General features: G+C 44.2%; 1 protein-coding gene across 1 annotated transcript; it reads left to right on the top strand.

The window, feature by feature from the left end:
- Positions 1 to 571: 571 nt before the first annotated feature.
- On the top strand, positions 572 to 20,022 carry KREMEN1 (kringle containing transmembrane protein 1). Its single transcript, XM_015878318.2, has 9 exons — positions 572 to 775; positions 7,818 to 7,980; positions 8,367 to 8,458; positions 12,492 to 12,616; positions 12,943 to 13,096; positions 15,918 to 16,250; positions 16,587 to 16,745; positions 17,226 to 17,310; positions 18,007 to 20,022. Exons 1-9 carry the CDS (start codon positions 697 to 699, stop codon positions 18,167 to 18,169), a joined length of 1,353 nt encoding a protein of 450 aa, XP_015733804.1. The 5' UTR covers positions 572 to 696; the 3' UTR covers positions 18,170 to 20,022.
- The last annotated feature ends 305 nt before the right edge of the window (positions 20,023 to 20,327 follow it).

The following is a 20,327-nucleotide window of genomic DNA, read 5'->3' as shown; positions in this document are numbered from 1 at the left end:
TCCTCTGCATGTGTCTATGCACTGGAGAAGTCCGTGTGCTCGTCTCTGTGTCTACGTCCGTACTTATGTGTTTGAAGCTGAGTACTTGTGTATGCCTCCGGCTGAGTCCCTGCATCTCCCCGCACACCCTCCGGCCCGCGAAGGGCTGTATAGAGCCATAGCGCAAAGATTACAGCGGTCTTCTCCCCGCCCTCCCCTAAGGGAAGAAAAGATGCTCCGCATCTGCGCGCTCCGTTCTGCTGGCAGGCAGCCCCCGGGACCGCCAGGCTGGCACGGCCTCGGGGCTGCGGGGCTCCGCGGGGAAGGCAGAGGGACACGGGGGGGATGCCGAGAGCTCGGCGCTGCCTGCGGGGCTCTTTGGTTCCGTGACTGATCCGTGCGGGGTTCGCCCCGAGGAGCGCTCCGCGGAGCCCCGTCTGCGGGCGGCACGACCCGAACCCGTCGGTGTCAAACGTAAAAGCGGTTCCTCTCCGCGGTTCGGCGCCGCAGCGGGGAGCAGCAGGTTGGGATGTTGGTTTCTATCCTTTCCTGTCACATGGCTGGTAATAGGATCCCTCATCTGCCACTCGGCACCTCGCTGGGGCGCACTTACAGGACACATGCTGTAGGGCCTCCGCTTTCCGCACATCGCGCTGCTCCCGGCCGCCCGCGACCACCTCCGCTCCGGAACGCGGTGCGGCCCGGCGGCCCCGGCCCATGGAGCCGCCCCCTCTCGCCGCCGTCGTGGCCATATCGGGACTGGCGCTGAGCTGCTGCCGAGAGCCCGGTCTGTCCGGTGAGTGAGTGAGTGAGTGACACCCGGCGGGGACGCGGGGGGAGCCGGGCTGAGCGGACGGAGCCGCTCGCGGATCTTCTGGAGGGGATTGAGAGGCGACAGAGCCGCAGTTTGTACCCGAGCTCAGCGGACCCGAGGCTGGCACCGAGCTCTGCCGCCCGGCAGCACCGAGCTCTGCTGCGATCAGCCAGCCCGGGGCAGCGCGCTGGAGCTCGATGATCTTTATGGTCCCCTCCAGCCGAAGTCGTTCTGTGATTCTGTGGTCGGGTTCGCGATAACATCCCTTCCTTATCGCCAGCTCCGTGCGCGGTGCCAGGTCCGGAGCGGCTGATCAGGACGGTCCGAGATACACGGTCCTTCTGGATGTGCTCAATAGCTGAATCTTCCTTATTCTGCTCGATACAGGATTTGCACTGCTTCCTCCAGCTATGAATAGACGCTTATCTTCACATTATGTAGATACACCTAGAATCATAGAATGGTTGGAATTGGAAGGGACCCCCAAAGACCATCTGTTCCCACTGCCTGCAGTGCTCAGGGACACCCACAGCTCCATCAGTGCTCACAGCCCCGTCCCCTGACCGTGACTGTCTGCAGGGATAGGGAACCACCACCTCTCTGGGCACCCTGTGCCTCACTGCCCTCAGTGTGAACAACTTATTTATACCCAACCTAAACTTCCCCTCTTTTAGTTTGAAACCATTTCCCCACATCCTATCAATCCTACCATGTCTGATTATCAGACCCAGTACCATCAGGCTGTGTTTGATGCACTCTTGGTCATCTTTTCTTTATTGAAGAGTGTAATCTTTTTTCCAAACACAACTGTAGACGGAACACGCTGTGTAAGCAGCCAAGTTTCACAGCAGCTGCATGTGAGCATGTGGAGGATATATCCCTATAGGAGTGTTTGGTTCCTAGGCAGTGTAGAGACCTCTGTGCACATCCATGCTCTGACTGCATACACCCACAGCCACAATAACCCAATATTACAGTGAGTAAATATGTAGCAAAGATGATGGATCTAGGAAGCACAGCCACCTACCTTCCAGTCTGTATTAATTCAGTCACTGAGATCTGCAGTACTCAAAGCTCAGTCATACCATATTTCTCAGGAATTGAGGGGGGGAGTGGTGAATAGGTTCCCTATTGAAAGAATACATTGCCTAATTAAAGGGTTTTCTGAATTTGGTGCTTTTTGTGTTACAAAGAAACTGAGAAGTCTCTGAAATGTCACTTTCATTGAAGAAATGTTTTATATACGCAGTGCAATAGGCTGTCTTTTCTAGTTTCTATACTTATAGCCTTTTAATTTCCCACTCAGAAGTGTGTTTGATTTCCCCGCTTCCTTTCTCTGTTATCTTTCTGTTCAGCAGTAGTGGATCTCTATGCCTGTGGTTTCCTTCCTTATCGCTGTTGTTTCACCCATCTCTTTGTGTAAAGCAGCTCTGCTTTGTGTTCCTTCAGCAGCCATCATGCAAATCATCCAGCAAGCAGTTCTAAGCAGGCCGAGATAGTCACCCTAGGCACTTTGGGAGATCGTGCTCATACATGCACAGAGCCTAACTCAAAATCCGGAGTTATGAATGGATTTTGGTAGGGTGGAGCCAACGGAGTGGGAAGGAGGCTGGGATTACACGCTGCCAGCTGCTCATTTTGTCATATCACACCACAGCGGTTGTGCAATTGAGCACTCCCTCCATCTGCACAGTGGCTGAGGCCCACGCTGGTAAAATTTCCGGAGGGATTCGGTCTGCCACACTTGACAGTGGAACAACAGATTTAAAAGTTCACAAAGAAAACAAATGGGTGTATTAAGGAGCAGAAATTCCTCTGGGGCTACATCATGCATTCTTAGTTCCAGTGATAAAGAATCCCAGGACAAGTGTGGTGGTGGAACTGTACCTCTGTCTGCTCCCAGGCTGTGCCAATGGATGCTGAGGATGAGGTTTGACTCAGTGTCATTGGGGCCGCTCTATGTTCCGGACCAACATGAAATGTGACTGTTCTGGAGCAGCTGAGGACCTGTAAAGATGATGTGTGTGTGCCTGTGTGGGATGAGGGATTTTTAAGCTACATACAGAATGTGTCTATACTGCATAGGGGAAACCTTCTGCTCCAGTGCCCTCATGGCATCACAGCAGCCTTTCACTGGCCTTATCCTCCCCAAAATCATTTATTTTCCATCATAACATATTACGGAATAAGGTTTTTTTCCTGACCAATCCTATGAAAATACGCAAATGAACATTTGGTTCAATCAATAAAACTGCATCTTCAAAGAAAACCATTGCGCTACTAAAAATATTTTTAATAATGACCACAGAAGCCATATTTGTCTCTTTGATCTCCTGGAGCTTCTTCTGGTTTTAATCAGCATTCCCACATGCAGAATTGTGGCAGCCTATGATAATAGAATCTCTATTCGCTTATCCATAGGGAAACAAAAACGCTCTCATCTGAGGAAGGTAATTGGGTGCTGTGCCCCTTCCATCCGTGGGCCTCCGTCGCTGCTGGGGTGTCTTGGCATCAGTTAAGTGGTTTCTGTCCTTTCCTCTGTGCCTTACTCTCTCATTGAAGTGTTTCTGCTGTCTAATTATACCCTTTCAATCAAATTAGAGACTGCAGCATCTGGTTAGTGCCTGTAACTGTTGCCATCTGCACCTAGATACAGGGCTTGCGTTTAAGGAGGAGTGCTGCGATTACAGGCTGCAGCAAAGGCAAGGAGAGTAGTTTTGGTAGAATGGAAATCACCTGAAGCTCTTCTTAAAGCACTATTAAAATGTGTGCACCAAGCAGCTGAGACACAGTCCTTATTGGACTCAGCCCACGCTCTTATCCACACACATTTTGGGAGCCTTTCCTTATTGCTTCAGCCTTACAGAACATTTAAAGTTCTGGCTGTTGTGCTCCTGCCGCCAAACATCATATTTCAATGTCAGCCGTTTTCATTTAGCTTTGTTGATTCTTTTATCTGTATATCCTTAAAAGAAAATGCTGCTTCTTGTGGGGATGTTGCTGGTCAGATCTCTCCTGTTCTCCCTACCCAGAGCAAACAAATAGATAAGCAACTTCATCATTATTATTTTTGTTCTGTGAAATAGGAGTGAGTTTGTTACTCTGAATTTTCAGTCTCCCACAAAGCTGTGTATGCACCCCAGGCACACAAGAGCACTCTTACACCATCCTGAATCTCTGTCTCTTTGGTCTCCAGTTGGCGCATCTCTGAGAAATGATGGATTTTGAGGAATGCTCAGGGGACTTAACGTCAGATCAGAGAGTCACAAATAGCTTAGGATGGAGGGGACCAACCCTGGCCATGGGTTGGCTGCCCCCCACCAGCTCAGGCTGCCCAGGGCCCCGTCCATGGCCTTGGAGAGGAAGGATGTTTGAGAATAGCTGTTTTCTTTGCTTTTCCTCTCATTTGTGCAGAGGAGACTGCAGAGGAAATAAAGATGTTTGTATTATTTCCATCACTCATCTTTTGGCACAGAACGAGTATTTCTCAGATAACTGGACTTGCCATCAAGGACTTCAGAGCTGCAAACCAACACACGGGTGTCCATGTTAGAAAATCATTGGAAGCCAGTACACACTCTGTACCTTCAGTGTTTTATCATTGGTGCTTCACTCAGGATAGCAGTCGGGCTGTTACATTTTGCACTACCTTAATTTTTCAAATGATCTCCGAGCGGTGCCCATGTGGAGTGCAGGCAGCCATGCAGTCCCACAGTAACAAAGGCAGAAATGATCATTGTAAGGTCCCTACATTGAAGAAGAAACTGAGACAGATGGAAAAAATTTCTACTACAGCTGCTGTTTGATCTTCCAAATGTTGATCTGGCTCTAATAAAACTAATTGTGAACCTGTATCTCACACAGAACGCTTGCTCACAGTGGACAACCATCCCAGTTTGTTCTCTGCTTTTTGCTTTCTGGTATTTTCCACTTGGTAGGTACTTCTGTAGGCTCAGCAATCACTTAAAGGAAGAGTTGTTTTACTGCCATGGTTCTGACTCTGATTACTGCTATTTGCAGGCATCCCCCCAAAGCAGTAGATGCAGCAGAGCCAGTAGGAGGTTAGTGGAGGGAAGTCATGGTGAACAAAGACAAAGGTACTGAGTGTGCTGAGGGTCCTGCAGTGCTGCTGGGAATTCTATAGGGAACCCTACAAAGTGTAACTCAGTAGATCCCAAGGCAGAAGAAAGTAGGGCTGAGATTCTTTGTATTGAATGACAATGCTTACTTGAGACGTTTGTACTTCAGTGCTGTAGCAAAATAAACGTTATTAATCACTGAGCATTTTTAGCCATTATCCAAATGAAAATTTCCTACTAGGTTGCCTCTTAAAAAAAAGAAGAAAAAAAAGTATTTCATTTGATCACAGCTGCTATATTTCATCATTCAAAATAAAGCTTTGCTGTCTCTTTTCTTCTGGAATAATCAGTGTTTTTCCATGGTATCTCACTCCCTCCTCTAACAAAACTAATGAAGCAGTGGAGCTTCACCATAACCCAGGTGATACATGTCCCCCTAATCATAGAATCACAGAATGGCCTGAGTTGCAAAGGCTCACAGTGCTCATCCAGTTTCAACCCCCTGCAATGTGCAGGGTCACCAGCCACCAGAACAGGCTGCCCAGAGTCACATCCAGCCTGGCCTTGAATGCCTGCAGGGATGGGGAATCCACAGCCTCCTTGGGCAACCTGTTCCAGTGCATCACCACCCCCTGGGTGAAAAGAATGCCTCAGCCCCACACAGGAACAACGCAGGTATTGTTGCAGCCACCTATTATTACCTTCAGAGCAGAACACTGTAGCTAAGGGGAACAAAGAGAGATCCGGCTGCTCCTTCCACACCACATCCTCAAAGTACTAAAAAAGAAGAAAGGCTGAAGATGAAAACGAAAGGCGGTTGCTGCTGCAAGCTAAAGCACGGGCCAGTCTTAGCAGATCCTGCAGTGGGCCGATGTTAACTTCTGTTCAGTCTGTGTGCCAGATCGCATTCAGGTACTGTAGCATTCCTTACATTGCTGGGGAGATGTTAGGACACATTGCTTCGATTTGGAACTGAAAAGCAAGAAGAGCCGTAGCACTAAACTGACAAAGAGCACCTTTTCTGGCCATGTTTATCCCTCCTCACAACTGCTTTGTTGTATCATACATCATTGTGTCCATCCAGTTTATGTTTTCCTCCTCTCTCCTATCAAGTTCTGCTGTTTATTTTGCTGTGACAGGAAAGTTGTGGCGTTCATTCCAAAGCAGGAGAAGCGCTAAAGGACAGTGGCAGCGCCTGTGACTCACAGTGTCTTTTTTCGTATGTTTACACAAATGTTTGTGGTGACTGAAATACTGGAAATTCAGATCCGTGTTTTCAAGGAAATGCACGTAGCCCACCCGCCCGGCTAACGAGGCTGGGTTCATTAAAGTGAGGAGAAGTGTTAATCTGAAGCTTGTTTTTTGCTCGATCAGATAACTTTCTCGTCAGGAGCACCGCGCCAGGGCCAGGTGCAGAGCTCTCCCTTTCCTTCGGGGCACTGGAGTAGAATATCTCTGCAGCTGTTCTATGAGAATGAATGCTATCAGATAAAAAGAGAGAATGCTGTCAGATAACATGGAATGCTGCCCAGCCTGCAGTTAGGGACAGACGTTTGTGACTTCCCCCCCAGTAACACTACCCAGCACATGGATGTGCTTACAGCCACCTAAAACAGGATAACATTTTAATTGTATCACAGAAAATTGTGTTTTAATACTATTTTTAAATAAATTCATGGATGATAAGCGTTATCAAATAGGATTGACTATATGTTCTTTTTGGACAGGTTGCCCAAGGAGGTTGTGGATGCCCCATCCCTGTAGGCATTCAAGGCCAGGCTGGATGTGGCTCTGGGCAGCCTGGTCCGGTGGTTGGTGACCCTGCACAAAGCAGAGCATTGGAACTAGATGACCTTTGAGGTCCTTTTCAACCCAGGCCATTCTATGATTCTTTATGGTGATTGTTTCTGGAAGATGAGATCGGAGTAGGTGTACCTCTTTGTTGTAGAGGAGTTGGACTATAGGTGAGCTGTAAATGTCCCTTCCAACTCAAGCTGTGATGATTCTGTGAGAACTACACAATGGCTGATGTTGGAAGGGATCTCTGGAGGTCATCTTGTTCATCCCCTCACCTCAAGCAGGATCACGTGAAGCAGCTTATTAAGGACCATATTCAGAAGTATTTTGAATATCTCCAAGGAGAGAGAATCCATCACCTCTCCAGTAGACTTAGATCAGTTACCTTCATAGGGCATCTTTTAATTAAAGAATTTTTCTGAATCAGGATATGAATGTTTGCAAGATTCATATCTACAAAATCTTTCATTTTGCAAGGTACAGATGTTCTCAAATGAAGTTAATTTGGAATGAGATCTGGGCAGTGTGCTGTTAAGTAGCGTACTGATAACATCAAGTACTGTCATGTTTGGAAAATCAGCAAGTTACAAATTCAACCCAATTAGTAAAACACAGAGAAAGCAGTAAAAAGTGTGATTTCTTTTTTTCATTCAGAATATGTACTTGATTGTATTAATCACGTTTCAGTCCTAACCACGGTGTTTTATAAAGTATTGAGTAAAAATCATAGAACCATGGAATGGTTTGAATTGGAAGGGACTCCCAAAGGCCGTCTGGTCCTACAGGGACACCCACAGCTCCATCAGTGCTCACAGCCCCATCCCCTGACCGTGGGTGTCTGCAGGGATGGGGCACCTCCATCTCTCTGGGCACCTTGTGCAGTGCCTCACTGCCCTCAGTGTGAACTTCTTCCTTATATCCTGTCTAAATCTCCCCTCTTTAAATAGTGAAATCATAATCCTTTTAATAGGTTTTTGGCTCTGTGAGAAAATTTAGAGTGCCAACAGCGTCCTCAGTTGCCTATACAATGGAGGAAATCTGTTAGTGAAAGGAAACTGGAGCATCGAGAATGGGAGAGAGGGCAAAGGAAGAACAAGTAAACACCAGATCTACATATATTCTCTCTTTCCATTTCCATTTCTTCCCAGAATGTTACACAGCAAATGGGGCTGATTACCGTGGCACTCAGAACCAGACCTCCCAGCATGCAGGGAAGCCTTGTCTCTTTTGGAATGAGACCTTCGAGCACCCTTATAATACTTTGAAATATCCCAATGGGGAAGGAGGGCTTGGTGAGCATAACTACTGCAGGTAAGGACTATCTCATTGCTACCAACATTGCCTCGATGCAATTTAAAGTAGTTGGCACAAATTAGAAGCACGTCAGAACCATGAGTATCTACAGGCCCTGTTTTATCCTGCAATCAGAGCGCTGAATCTTTGGCTCAGCACACAAGTACCATTTGTAGAATAATAGAGAAGTTCTGTCTGAGGCATCACAGCACGCTTCACGTGTGCTGTAACTACAGTGATTTGAACATCTTGTCCACTTCTGTTGTTTTCTTGGCCTGTAAGTTCAATAGGTTAAATATTAGAGCAAAAATAGCATGGAACCCAGGTTCACTAAGATTTATTTTTACATGCTATTTGAAGATAACTGATTTTTCACTCTCTTTCTCTTTTTTTTTCCCCCCCAGGAACCCTGATGGAGATGTCAGCCCATGGTGCTACATTGCAGAGCACGAGGATGGAATATATTGGAAATATTGTGAGATTCCATCCTGCCGAAGTAAGAGAACCATGTAATTAGTTCAGGCCTGTGTCTCTGCCGAGCGGAGGTTGGCAGTTATACAGCAGTGGGTAGTGATTTTCCAACAGAAACTAGGACAAGGCCAATCAGCTTATTTTCATTTGCAAACTAAGCAATATTTGAAACGGATCTCTGGAGTTAATGACAAGGTTGCTGTGTAGTTGTTCCTCCATCGCTGCTCTCATCATCTCCTCTCAGAATTACTGGCTTACGTTATTTATATTAAAATAGAAGATGGAGAAGCACTCAAAACATATGAAGTACTTCTAGTTTTCTAGATCTGATGAAATACACCGTTAGCTTAATACAGTCTAGAGAAAAATGGATAGGAAGTGATTAATTAGGTTTTCAGAAAGTTGTTTATGTCTCCATCACTTGGAGTTCATTTGTTAAATGGGTAGCATTAGTTTGGTGTGAATAGCACACACCTATGGAATTTCTAGGAAGAAACAGGGGCAGTAGAAGTGGACAGAGGGAAAAGATGAATAATTCAGACAGCTCAGAAGTTATTCATCTGAACATTCCTTCCAGCATCTGATATTACCGATACTGCTTAACTTATCCAAAATGCATTTCTTCTTTCATGGTTCGTGTCAGTACGCTCCCAAATTTTCACTCCTGAATGCTCCAGGATAAATTCTGAAGAATCACATTTTAAACATATTACTCAATATTAACACCCATAATTAATCATTCTATTAAGTTATTAAGATGTATTTATCTCCTAACTTCTGTGCAAGCGTTCTCTATGTCCAAGAGACTGCTTCTGCATACATTGTAAAGTATCAGAGCAGTTGTACCGATGTCAGCTTACTTCTGATTGTAGGAAGTACCTTTCAGAAGGACACCTACAATTAATATATTTGTCTGGGTCCCAAATTAAAGAGTTTGCATTTTCTTTAAAGACAGACTTTAAGCGAAGTCTGGATGTGTCACCAGCAAAGCAGATTCTCTCCACTTCATTTGTTCTATGCAAGGAATCCTTGTAAAACAAATCTCACTCGCTTTCTCTATGATGGGGGGATGAGGATTTATATTTGGACGCTTACTTGCACAGATAATCCAGATTTATATTTACAGAATACCCTTTTGACCAGTAGCAGCTGTTTTGAGCATTGCACTGAAACTGGATACTAGAAAAAGGAATTATAGCAACAAACTGCACACTACAAGTCCATCCAAGTCTTAATGCAAACTTCATGGTTTATGACGTTGTGTAATTAAAAAAAACACACACTTACTCCTTACCTTATTGTCTGCTTTCAGTAAGCACAATGATAAAGCTCAGCCCCATCAAAACTAACAAACCCGTGAACTTCATAATACAAAACTGAGTTTTGCGGTGGAGTAAGAGAGCAATTTTGTAAAGAAAACTCATTTCAATGTTTTGGGGAGTTAAAAAATTGCGTCCTGTAAGCAACCTTTCCATAATTATGTCTGCTACTAGAAAAGACACGTATGACTTAGTTAAAAACCATACCCACATCACGCCAATATAACACCAACAGCACGAAACTTCTCTGTTCCCTAGAGAGATTTGCATACAGTGATTCACTGCAGCTACAATTGAGAGTCTGTGATCTTATCACACCTCTTATTCACATGTACTTAAAACAGAATGCTTAATTCAGAAACACATTCTGCACTTGTAAACACGCTGCATAGAGTTTAGTGATGGTAGGTGAGAATGGCTGCCATAGTGCAAAGGACAGTGGTGGTCCCAGTAGGGTGGTCCCAATGGGTAGTGTCCCACTAGGAGCTTGGTCTTTCTTTTTTTCCCTTTCCTTTTCTTGGTGTCTTGCATGCTGGTTTGGTTATAAACAAGTAAAAAGGGAAAAGGCAGCTTTGAAAGGTCAGAGGAATTAATCTGCCACAGAAATATTCGTATTATCCATATGTATATATAATACATACACATAGGACTGTGGGATACCCTGGGTTGGAGGAGTCCTTGGGACATCATCGAGTCCAACCTGCTGCCCAAAGCAGAATCAGATAACGCTGTTATGTTTATATCAGCTTTGCTGATTAACCTTCAGTAGCAACACAGCAGTGTCTCAGGTTTAGGACCAGCCCATCAGAAGCCATAGGAAGAAGGGGTGCAGCAATATCACGTATGTGTGGTAGTCAAAACTTTCTGATTCAGGTCATTTAATCATTTGATGTGGCCCTACCCAAGTACTTCTACCTCTCTGCGGAGCACGTAGCCATGAGGTTATATATTTTGTTGATTTAATATCAAAAGAGATTTTCTTGGAAATTGCTGCCCAGTCTTGGGTTAGACTCCATGAACAACTGCGTTATTCCAAACCACGTGGCAGATTTTGTTTGTTAGATATGAGAAAGCTGAAAGCTCAATGGGACGCGAAGGAAACCAATTGGCTTTAGGATTTTACCCAGCTGCTGTGCTTTATTTAGTTACAAAGTACAGAGTTTTCAAATGGTTGAGTCTGGTTTCTTTGCATGGCAGACGCTGAAGGACTAATCTTCTGGAGACATGGCTGACGGTTCTCACCAATAAAGCTATTAAGTAGATATATATATATTAATATGTGGTTTTAGAAATCCCAGGTCCTCTAGGAGAAGGAGCTGGACTGGTGGCGAGGAACTGTTTTCTGGGCAGTGAAATAATGGGCTTTAGAGAAAACTGAGCTCTCTGAGAATTATCTGTCCAGATGTACCCAGCTGGGTGGGGTTGTAAATGGGAATTTCCAAAGGTATGTTAAATCAGGCTGTAACTTGAATTCACAGTACTTAGAAGCTTGTTGCTGCGAGGCATATCCAAGCCATAAATCCATGCAAGCGTTTACTGTTGAAAGTACATCATTCTTAGGAAAGAAAATTATTTTATCGACAATATTTGAAGTAACATGATCTAAGAATTAAAAAGAAAAAGCAACACATACTTGAATTTGATTCTTCCCAACTTTGTTCTTTTCTTTGCTCTTCTTTCTGGTACCACAGTCATCCTCAAATGCAGCTCACTGAGAGCTATTCCAAAAGAATGGGGAAAAGATCATCTGTGTTAGAATGGGACAAATAGAAGTTGTGAATGTAGGGAACTGTTTCAGGGGGTCGCACACGTAGGTAGGTAGAAGGAAATTCACCAACAGGATTTCACAAACACAACACAGAACTGCTTTCAGGGCTGCTGTTACAGGATGGCTCAGTTCAGAAAGCATCACTGCACTCCTCTTGAATGCACACGGGAGGACAGAAACACAGAGGCACTCACTAAAACAAAGGGAAACAAAGCAAAATATAAACCAAAACTGCGATGATTTTTGGAGGTTCCTACCGACTAAATTCTTCCATTTATTTCCATCTCTGTAATTCTTTTCTATTTCACTCCAAGTGTGAGAGCAGACATGACAATTAGACAAGGGATAATTTTATGCCCTTTGCACAGAAGCATATCCATATCCCACGCTGTTTCTCTAGAAGTCATGGCTAAATTCCAGTGATTAGATGAAAAGCCCAGAAACAAAACAAAACAACTCATGCACTGAAGAAAAAAAAAATCTCTCTTTATGACCACCCATAGTGATCAGTGAGCCCTGAAACACTGATAGGACAAAGGGAAACAGTTTCAAATTAAAGAAATGGAGAGTTAAATTGGATATAAAGAAGATTTTACACTAAGTATGATGAGGCACTGCACAGGGTACCCAGAGAGGTGGAGGTGCCCCATCCCTGCAGACAGCCACGGTCAGGGGATGGGGCTGTGAGCACTGATGGAGCTGTGGGTGTCCCTGAACACTGCAGGCAGTGGGACAGATGGCTGCAGAGTATTGCAGGTATATTGCTAAGAGGCTGTGATGCTGTTTCATCACCTGTTATTTATTCCCAGGAGAGTTTGGAAAACATGATGTAGAGTAATATTTTTCATGGTGTAAAACCAATACTCAGTGACATGGCTGATGGGCATGGTGGGGCTGGGTTGGACGTGGTGGTCTTAGATGTCTTCTCCAACCTTAATGTTTCTATGACTGTTGTCTGTTATTCTTGCCAGTGCCAGGGAATCTGGGCTGTTACAAGGATCATGGAGAGCCACCAACTTTGACTGGCACCAGTGAGACCTCCAATAAACTCACTATCCAGGCATGCATCAGTTCCTGCCGAAGTCAACAATTTAAGGTGATTTCTTTGAAATACATCTACAGATTGTTTTGAAAGACTAAACCATGGGTGTCCGACCTTTTGGCATGCTTGGGCTGCACTGAGTGAAGAGGAATTGCCTTGGGCTGCATATGTGCTACTCTAGCTGCCCTCTGTTCCATCTTTCTTGCTAGTTTTAAGCAGGATCCTAACAGCTCAGCTTGTGGTGGGACCTCTGACCGCAGACTAATCACCCTTCTCCCAAGCACAGGCGTTCTGCTGCCAGCTTGCTTGTTCCCACAACCTCCTGCTGTTGCACCTTTAAACATGACCCCTCCCTTCCTTATGCATCTTTGTTGTCAAAGTTTGCAGGCATGGAATCAGGTTATGCCTGTTTCTGTGGAAATAACCCTGACTACTGGAGATACGGGGAGGCAGCCAGTACGGAATGCAACAGTGTTTGCTTTGGAGACCATACTCAGCCTTGTGGTGGGGATGGCAGAGTCATTCTTTTTGACAGTAAGTATTGAAACAGGCTGAGTTTTTCTCAAAGGAGAGGCCTCAAACGCTGAGCAAATTAGGGGAAAGGGCTTAAAGGCAATGAGAACTGCTGCTCAGAAAAGCACCTAAATTCAGTAGAACACGAAGCTGCTTTCCACTTCAGCTTAGAATTCCCATCCGTGAAATAGCTCTTCAAAGAAGCAGTGCCTGCTCAAGGGACTGACTCATGCTCCAGGGATTGTCTCTTACTTCTCCAGAGCTGGTGCTAACTCTGCTCTCACAAACACTCTGTTTTTCCTAATTAAGCCAGACAAGACGTGCTATAACCCAGTTACACAATGCAAAGCAACAGAGAAGAACTGGTCTGGGGAAGGGTGTACAGCAAAGGTACAAACCAGTTATTCTGCTGTCACCGATTTCATAATTCCTAATACATGGAAATCTTCCTTCCCACTACTTGATGGCCACTGGGGGTCCCTTCCAACTCAAGCCATTCTTTGAACCTATTACACTACACTGTTTTCAAATGCTCCCCCACTGGAGCGTTATATTGCTTTCCATATTGCACTAGCATGCAGATTCATACTGTTATATCCACTGTTTCCTTCTGCTCTTGGCCTCATGAATTAATGACAAGTAGAAGCATCCTCTGTGGCATTTCTTCTTTGAAATGACTGAGGGCTCAGCCAGCTGTTAACCTGAGCACCTGCAATGCCTTTTCTGGTGAGCAGAAAAAAGAAGTCATTCTGGTAACTGCCACCTGTTTGGTTTTGCTGATTAGCAACACCTGCTCATCTCATTCCTCTTCCCTTCATTCAAGGTCACTGACTTCTAATCTACAGATTATGTCATACCCCCAGAATCTCACTCCTGATACCTGCTGGCTTCTTGAACTCATCAGTTCCAAGTCCTTTCTACACACAACACTCTCTTATCCTTTTTCTGCCTCTTCCCCATCTACAGAGTCCCGTGGGCTTCATTGTAACATCCAAATGTGGAGGAGAGATGGGGACAATAAAGATGCAATGGCAGGCATTGAAGAGTTCTGTTTCCTTACCCTAAACTTCTTACACACGCACCCATTTGTAACATTCAGACCCGCAACACAGAACTCTTCCAGTTCAGCATAGAACTGGAAGGGGAAGGCTGCCTAGACTGCTGTGTGTGCCCCATCCCTGGAGGCATTCCAGGTTGGATGGGGCCCTGGTCAGCCTGAGCTGGTGTGGGGCAGCCAGCCCACAGCAGAGATTGAAGCTGGGAGAGCTTTAAGGTCCCCTCCAACCTAAAAGCTATTCTGATTCTCTTATTCCATTTCCATTCCATACAGGCAGCTGCAGTACTTTGTGGAGCACTAACCACTAGCATTCATATCACCTATTTGAAGAACACCTTGCATTTCAGTTGTTACAAACAGCACAGCCAACTGTGGCAACACCTATAAGCCATTTGCAAAGAGCAAATGATACCCCACTGTCCAGTTTCAATTCTAGCAATACAGTCTATTCAAACAATTCAATCTACTCAACTACATCACCAGCTGTTAGCACGGAGTGAGTGCCAAACACAGATTCTCTGTGGGCCTTTGTACCTCAGTGGGATCTTTCACATTCTTTAAATTCTCCTTCTTTCATGCACTTTCAGTCCCTCTGTGGGGTCCCTTATAGTGCAGCACTGGTGTGAGGTTTGCTGCTATGACGAGGCCGTGCTGCAGAAAAAAAGGAGAAGTGTTTTCACTTTATTTTCTGGCAGACATGCTCTACTTCTTCTCATTCCCCCAGCTTGCTTTTAATTTGCATTTATTAAAGGCCTTGCTCAGAGCCCTGCGAAACACTTCAAAATGTGTATTTACTTTCTCCAAGGACTCCATTACAGTGCTTTAAGCTTTCAGAGAGAAAACCTCTATGGGGGAGTGATCATTCTGATTCAAACAGTTCTGCCTGAAATATACTATTTAATATTGAATATTCAATATATATATCTATGTATATAGAAATACAAACACATGCACCATTCGTGTTGGAAGGGACCTATAAAGGTCATCTGGTCCCACTGCCTGCAGTGCACAGGGACACTCACAGCTCAATCAGTGCTCGCAGCCCTGACCCCTGACCATGGGTGTCTGCAAGGACTTCTTATATATGCATATATGTGTATATGCATCAAGTCAGTTGGCTGGCATCAAAGTTCTTCTCTATATTCACTGTTGAATAGGTTTGCACTATGACTCTTAGCACTCATTAAGGAATATTAAAAGTGTCACTGGGCACATATTTGTACTGAACTTAAAGGACCATATCATAGCAAGTAATCTAATAGATTTGCATTAGACTTTATAATAGGCGCATATTCAAGTTACTTAGTGACAATAAGGTTGATCAGTATTTGGAGATTAGGAGAAAGGATGCTTAGAAGGCACATATAAATGTTCAAAGGGATTGTTAATGAACTGAAGCATCATTCACATGAGGGCATTATTTAGCTCTAAGAAAAGAAGTCTCGGGGTTGGGTTGGGTTAATAATGCGGATAAATATCTGATGTGAAGGTGTAAAGATAAAGCCAAACTCTTCATTGTGATACTTCTGTGTCAGAGGAAGAGGCCAGAAGGAACATATCCCAAGCAAATGCCATGTAATATATTGTTCCCAGTGTTGTGGGAGCTACACAACCTGAGGAAGAGAGACATTGGTGGAGCAATGCCCTGATACATAAGACCCACCTGAGTGCATGCCCTGAAATTTGTGCATTCAGGTTCCACAGAGCAGGAAAGCTGTGTGTGATGGATGTATGGCCTGCACTGGTTTCTCTTAATTTCTTTTCCCTCTCCTCTTTGTTTCACAGCCCTTATTGGTGCCTGTGGAGGGAATTACACTTCTGCTACAGCTGTGATCTATTCCCCAGATTTTCCTGACACATATGGCACAGGCAAAGTTTGTTACTGGACCATACAAGTCCCAGGAGCATCTCAAATCCTCTTCAGCTTTGTCCTCTTTGAAATCAAAGATGCTACAGACATGGTGGAATTGCTGGACGGTTATACCTATCACGTTCTAGCTCGTTTTAATGGGAAGAATCGGCCTCCCCACACCTTCAACATCTCCCTGGATTTTGTCATCCTGTACTTTTTTTCAGATGAAATCAACCAAGCCCAGGGATTCGCCATCAGATACAGAGGTAAGAGGTCAGCCTTGTTCTTTGTGCATTTCGGTGTGTCATTAAAGCGGTGTGCCTTTGGTTCACCTGAGCTCTTTCCAATGCTGCGCTCCACTTATCTAGAAAGTCATCAGGAGAAAATACTGCAGAGCCCTTCAGTCCCACTGCTCTGACAGCACTGGAAACAAAAACTCTTCACCCCTTCTGGGTGAAGCTTAAGTCTGACACCAGATAGAAATGTGCTCCTTGCAGTTCCCTAAATGAACCAGAGTGAAACACATTGCTGTAAAGTACAAAGTAAAGCCCAATTGCATTTGTTAAGAAGTCGCTGGTGCAATCACACTGTTGTATTTTCAGCTGTGAAGGACAACGTGCATCAAAACAAGATTGTAGTGAATCAGACTCTTTCAGAGAAGAGAAATGAACACTCAAATTTCAGCATCAACACAGCTCGGTCATCAAAGATACTTTACGTCATCACGACCAGTCCAAGCCATCCCAGCAGCTCCATGCCTGGTAATGTCATCTCCAGTTAAAATGAGATTCATTTGCTTTGCTTTATTACTTTGTAGAAGTAGAAAATCAAATGGGAAGTCAGAGCACTTCAGTAACCTTGGAGGTGGCAAAAGGTGCTGAAATAAAAGAGCATACATTGATAGGGTCTCGACTTAGCTTGGATACTGCATGCAGCTCATATATCCCAATGCAGAAAAGCTACTGCAGTTCTACAAAGAGGGTTATAGACACAGATGGAGCAGGTGAATGGGCAGGGGAGGCACCACTGAGATGTGCCACATGTCTGGAACTTGCTTTTATGGCATCTTTGCATTTGAATTTCAAATAAATCTCCTCTCTTCCCTTTTCTTTTTCCCTTTTTGCCCCTTTCTTTCTTCCTTTCTCTCTCTCTTTCTTTTTTCATTCTTCTTCTCACTTTCTTTTCTTTCTTTTCCATTTCTCTTTCTTTTTCCATCTCCGCCTTTCATTTTTCTTTTCCAGAGTGGACAATATACAGCCTCACAGCGCTGCTCATCCTAAGTGTTACAGCCATATTGGCCAAGATATTTCTCCACGTTGCCATGAAGTAAGTATAGAGCAGAGCTGTCCCTTGTGAACTGACATCTCAGCTCTGTACCAGTTGCAGCACACTTCACTTCTTTGCCTCCTGATACTTTCATATTGATCGGATTCAAAATCAAGTTATTTGATACATATTTATATCCTCAACAGTACACTAAGTACCTATATGCAATATATACATAATATGGGTGTGTATATATAGAACCATAAAATGGTTTGAGTTGGAAGGGACCCCCAAAGCCATCTGCAGTGCTCAGGGACACCCACAGCTCCATCAGTGCTCACAGCCCCATCCCCTGACAGAGGGTGTCTGCAGGGATGGGGCACCTCCACCTCTCTGTGTGACCTGTGCCTCACCACCCATATTAATATTGACTTTCTTTTTATTTTTTTTAAGCATTTTCAATATATAATTAAGATCACAAACGTAAGAATGTATATTATGACATGACACAGAGTATAACTTTTAACCCAATTACAAAATGGATTTTATCACTATCTTTCTATACCATCATTTGGTCAATAAACAACCAACCAACCCTTCAGATCCTGATATAGCTGCACAGTACGCAGGGGGAAAAGTGTCATAGACATAGTGGAACTTGTCAGCATTACCAGTACAAAAATTACATTAACACACTAATAGTAGCAGCTTCCCTTGTACCTTAGCACTGATCATGAGGTAACGCTTGTTTCCTAGATCCCATCAGATCCCACCTGCAAACGAAATAGAGGATTCCAGTGAAGTTACTGCTGCTGGAGAGATCTGGAGTATATTCTATCGGCCATCCACATCAATATCCATCTTCAAGAAACAGCTGCGAAGTCAACAAGACGATTGCAATCCACTGGTGGGAAACTGAGGTGTCTTTTATTTTACAGGGGCCAATCTTCTTAAAATCCAGGTGATTTGGGAATAACTTGGTTTTTTTCCTCCCACTCTCATGCTTGTCTTCCAAAAAGTCAATTCCCAAAGTCCTTGGCGTGACTTTGTCTGTCTGCTGTTCTCTTTTTTATACTGGTGGCAATGGATTTTAGTGATGCAATCGTTTCCAGATATCTGGAGCTCATCAAATCTGCAGCGTTGTCAATTACCGCGAGAAGAAAGCGTTCCCCTGCCCGTGAAATTAAAACAGAGCCACATTTTTAAGACTAATGCCCTTAATTGCCAAAGAACTAAAACATCAGTGGGGATTTGATCTGCAGAATAACTTCGCTTTGATTGCAACAAGCAGCATTAACTATTTTTTCCTCTTTGGTAGAAGACGTGTCCACCTACAGTGCTGACTTCTCATCCCACCGCTGGGGATCAGCAGTGAGTGTGTCAGCCTCAGCAAGTCCAGCCCTGCGAGATACTTAGGAAAATAAAGGCAGTACAGATCAGATAAGTTGCTGGGAACAGCTGGCATTCATGAGCAGCTCCTTCAACTATGTCAGGGAGAAGTCAATGAGAGCCATTAAAGTACAGTAAGTCTGGTTAGGACAAAGGGTGTAAATATGAGTTTAAATATACTGATGCTCAATAACATGAGTGTGCAGACACTATTCAGTGTGTCTGCAAAAGGTAACAGAGACAAGCGAGAAAACTGTCACTGAGTTTACATTCAGCATTTGCCCTTTTGTTGTCGACACCAAAAGCTTCTCCCTTCACGAGGACTGTAGATTTCATTGAAAGAAACAGGGCATTTAAAAATCAAACAGTGACACGCTGTGCCTTGCTGCTCCGAAAGTAATGCCTCCTGTTTCACGGCATTGGCGCAATTGATGTCAGTGGTAGACGTTGGTGCTACAGCTGTAGAGATTGAAGCTTCCCACCAGTATCCCATTCCATTGCTGTGTGATGGATGGCAGCAGGGGGGCACTCTGACAGGATGGTGTCTGATGTGAAAGTGTGTATAAACAAAGATATATCAATGAATTCTGCCATGCAGAAAAAAATGGCCCCATCGACATTCATAGAACATTCATGGAGACCCAGCAGTGGATGTGAGCACAGTGAGGGGTGGGTGGTGTTTCAGCACAGCAACAGTGGGTCACTTCTGCTGGCGCAGGCTTTTATGTGCACGGCATGCAGACTCTTGCTCATCATTGGTGAAAATGCATAGTTAATAGTGGTGACTATGTTGAAAAATGGTGCTTTATAGCTGAGAATTTCCTCTGTCGAATAGTGCTATCGTGCTCTTTGTATCTGCTGTAGTTTGTATGGAAATAAATAGGAGGCATTACTTTCAGAGCAACCTACATAGATCTAGACTTTGCCTGAACTGAGTTAATTCCAGCTCCATTTATGTACCACAGATGAGTGCCAGACAGCTGAACAACTGCACAATAAGTGCTTAATAGAAACAGAACTTCCCTAAGCCAGCAATTATGGAATTGTTTATATCAAAAGTGGGATATCGTGGAAGCAGCTTGTACTTTCTTGCATAAGCTGCTGGAAAGGTTACAGGAAAAGTTAATCACAGCATTGCCAACCAGTAAGACAGCAAGAATTGGAAAGTATGTTGGTTCTCTCTTATGTGTCATCATGTCGGACTAAAAAACATGGGACTATTTCAGACTTAACAAGACATTGAAAACTGCCTTCACAACAGTCAGTGCTTATGAAGACCTGTAGCAAAACCAGTTTGCTTTCTATCTGTGCTTAGTCTGGTTCACTAATGGAAAACAAAGAGAGAGTCAGAATAAAATCAGATCCCAAAGAGTTATGCTATGAGCACAGCGTGAGGAAGCTTTGCCTTCTTGTCTTACCAGGAATTCTCCAGCAGCCCAACCTATGCAGTCAAAGGAAAATTCATAAAGCACATAATTAATGCCAATAACTTGAAAGAACACCCAGCGACCGATTCCTACTTACTGCAAAAGTAAGGGCAAAAGTAATTTTTACATCTCTTCACGCTTCAGTGGTTTGGTTGTATGTGGCCAATGTAATTGGCACACATTTAAATGGCACTTTATCATGTTTGCTATAAGGGTTTAGGAGGAGAAGAAAAGCCTGACATGCACAACTGTTATAATCCC

The sequence above is a fragment of the Coturnix japonica genome, chromosome 15 (genome assembly GCF_001577835.2).
Source record: "Coturnix japonica isolate 7356 chromosome 15, Coturnix japonica 2.1, whole genome shotgun sequence".
NCBI classification, from domain to species: Eukaryota; Metazoa; Chordata; class Aves; order Galliformes; family Phasianidae; genus Coturnix; species Coturnix japonica.
Note: the sequence above shows the minus strand (reverse complement) of the source record. Positions and strands in the feature narration are given on the sequence as shown.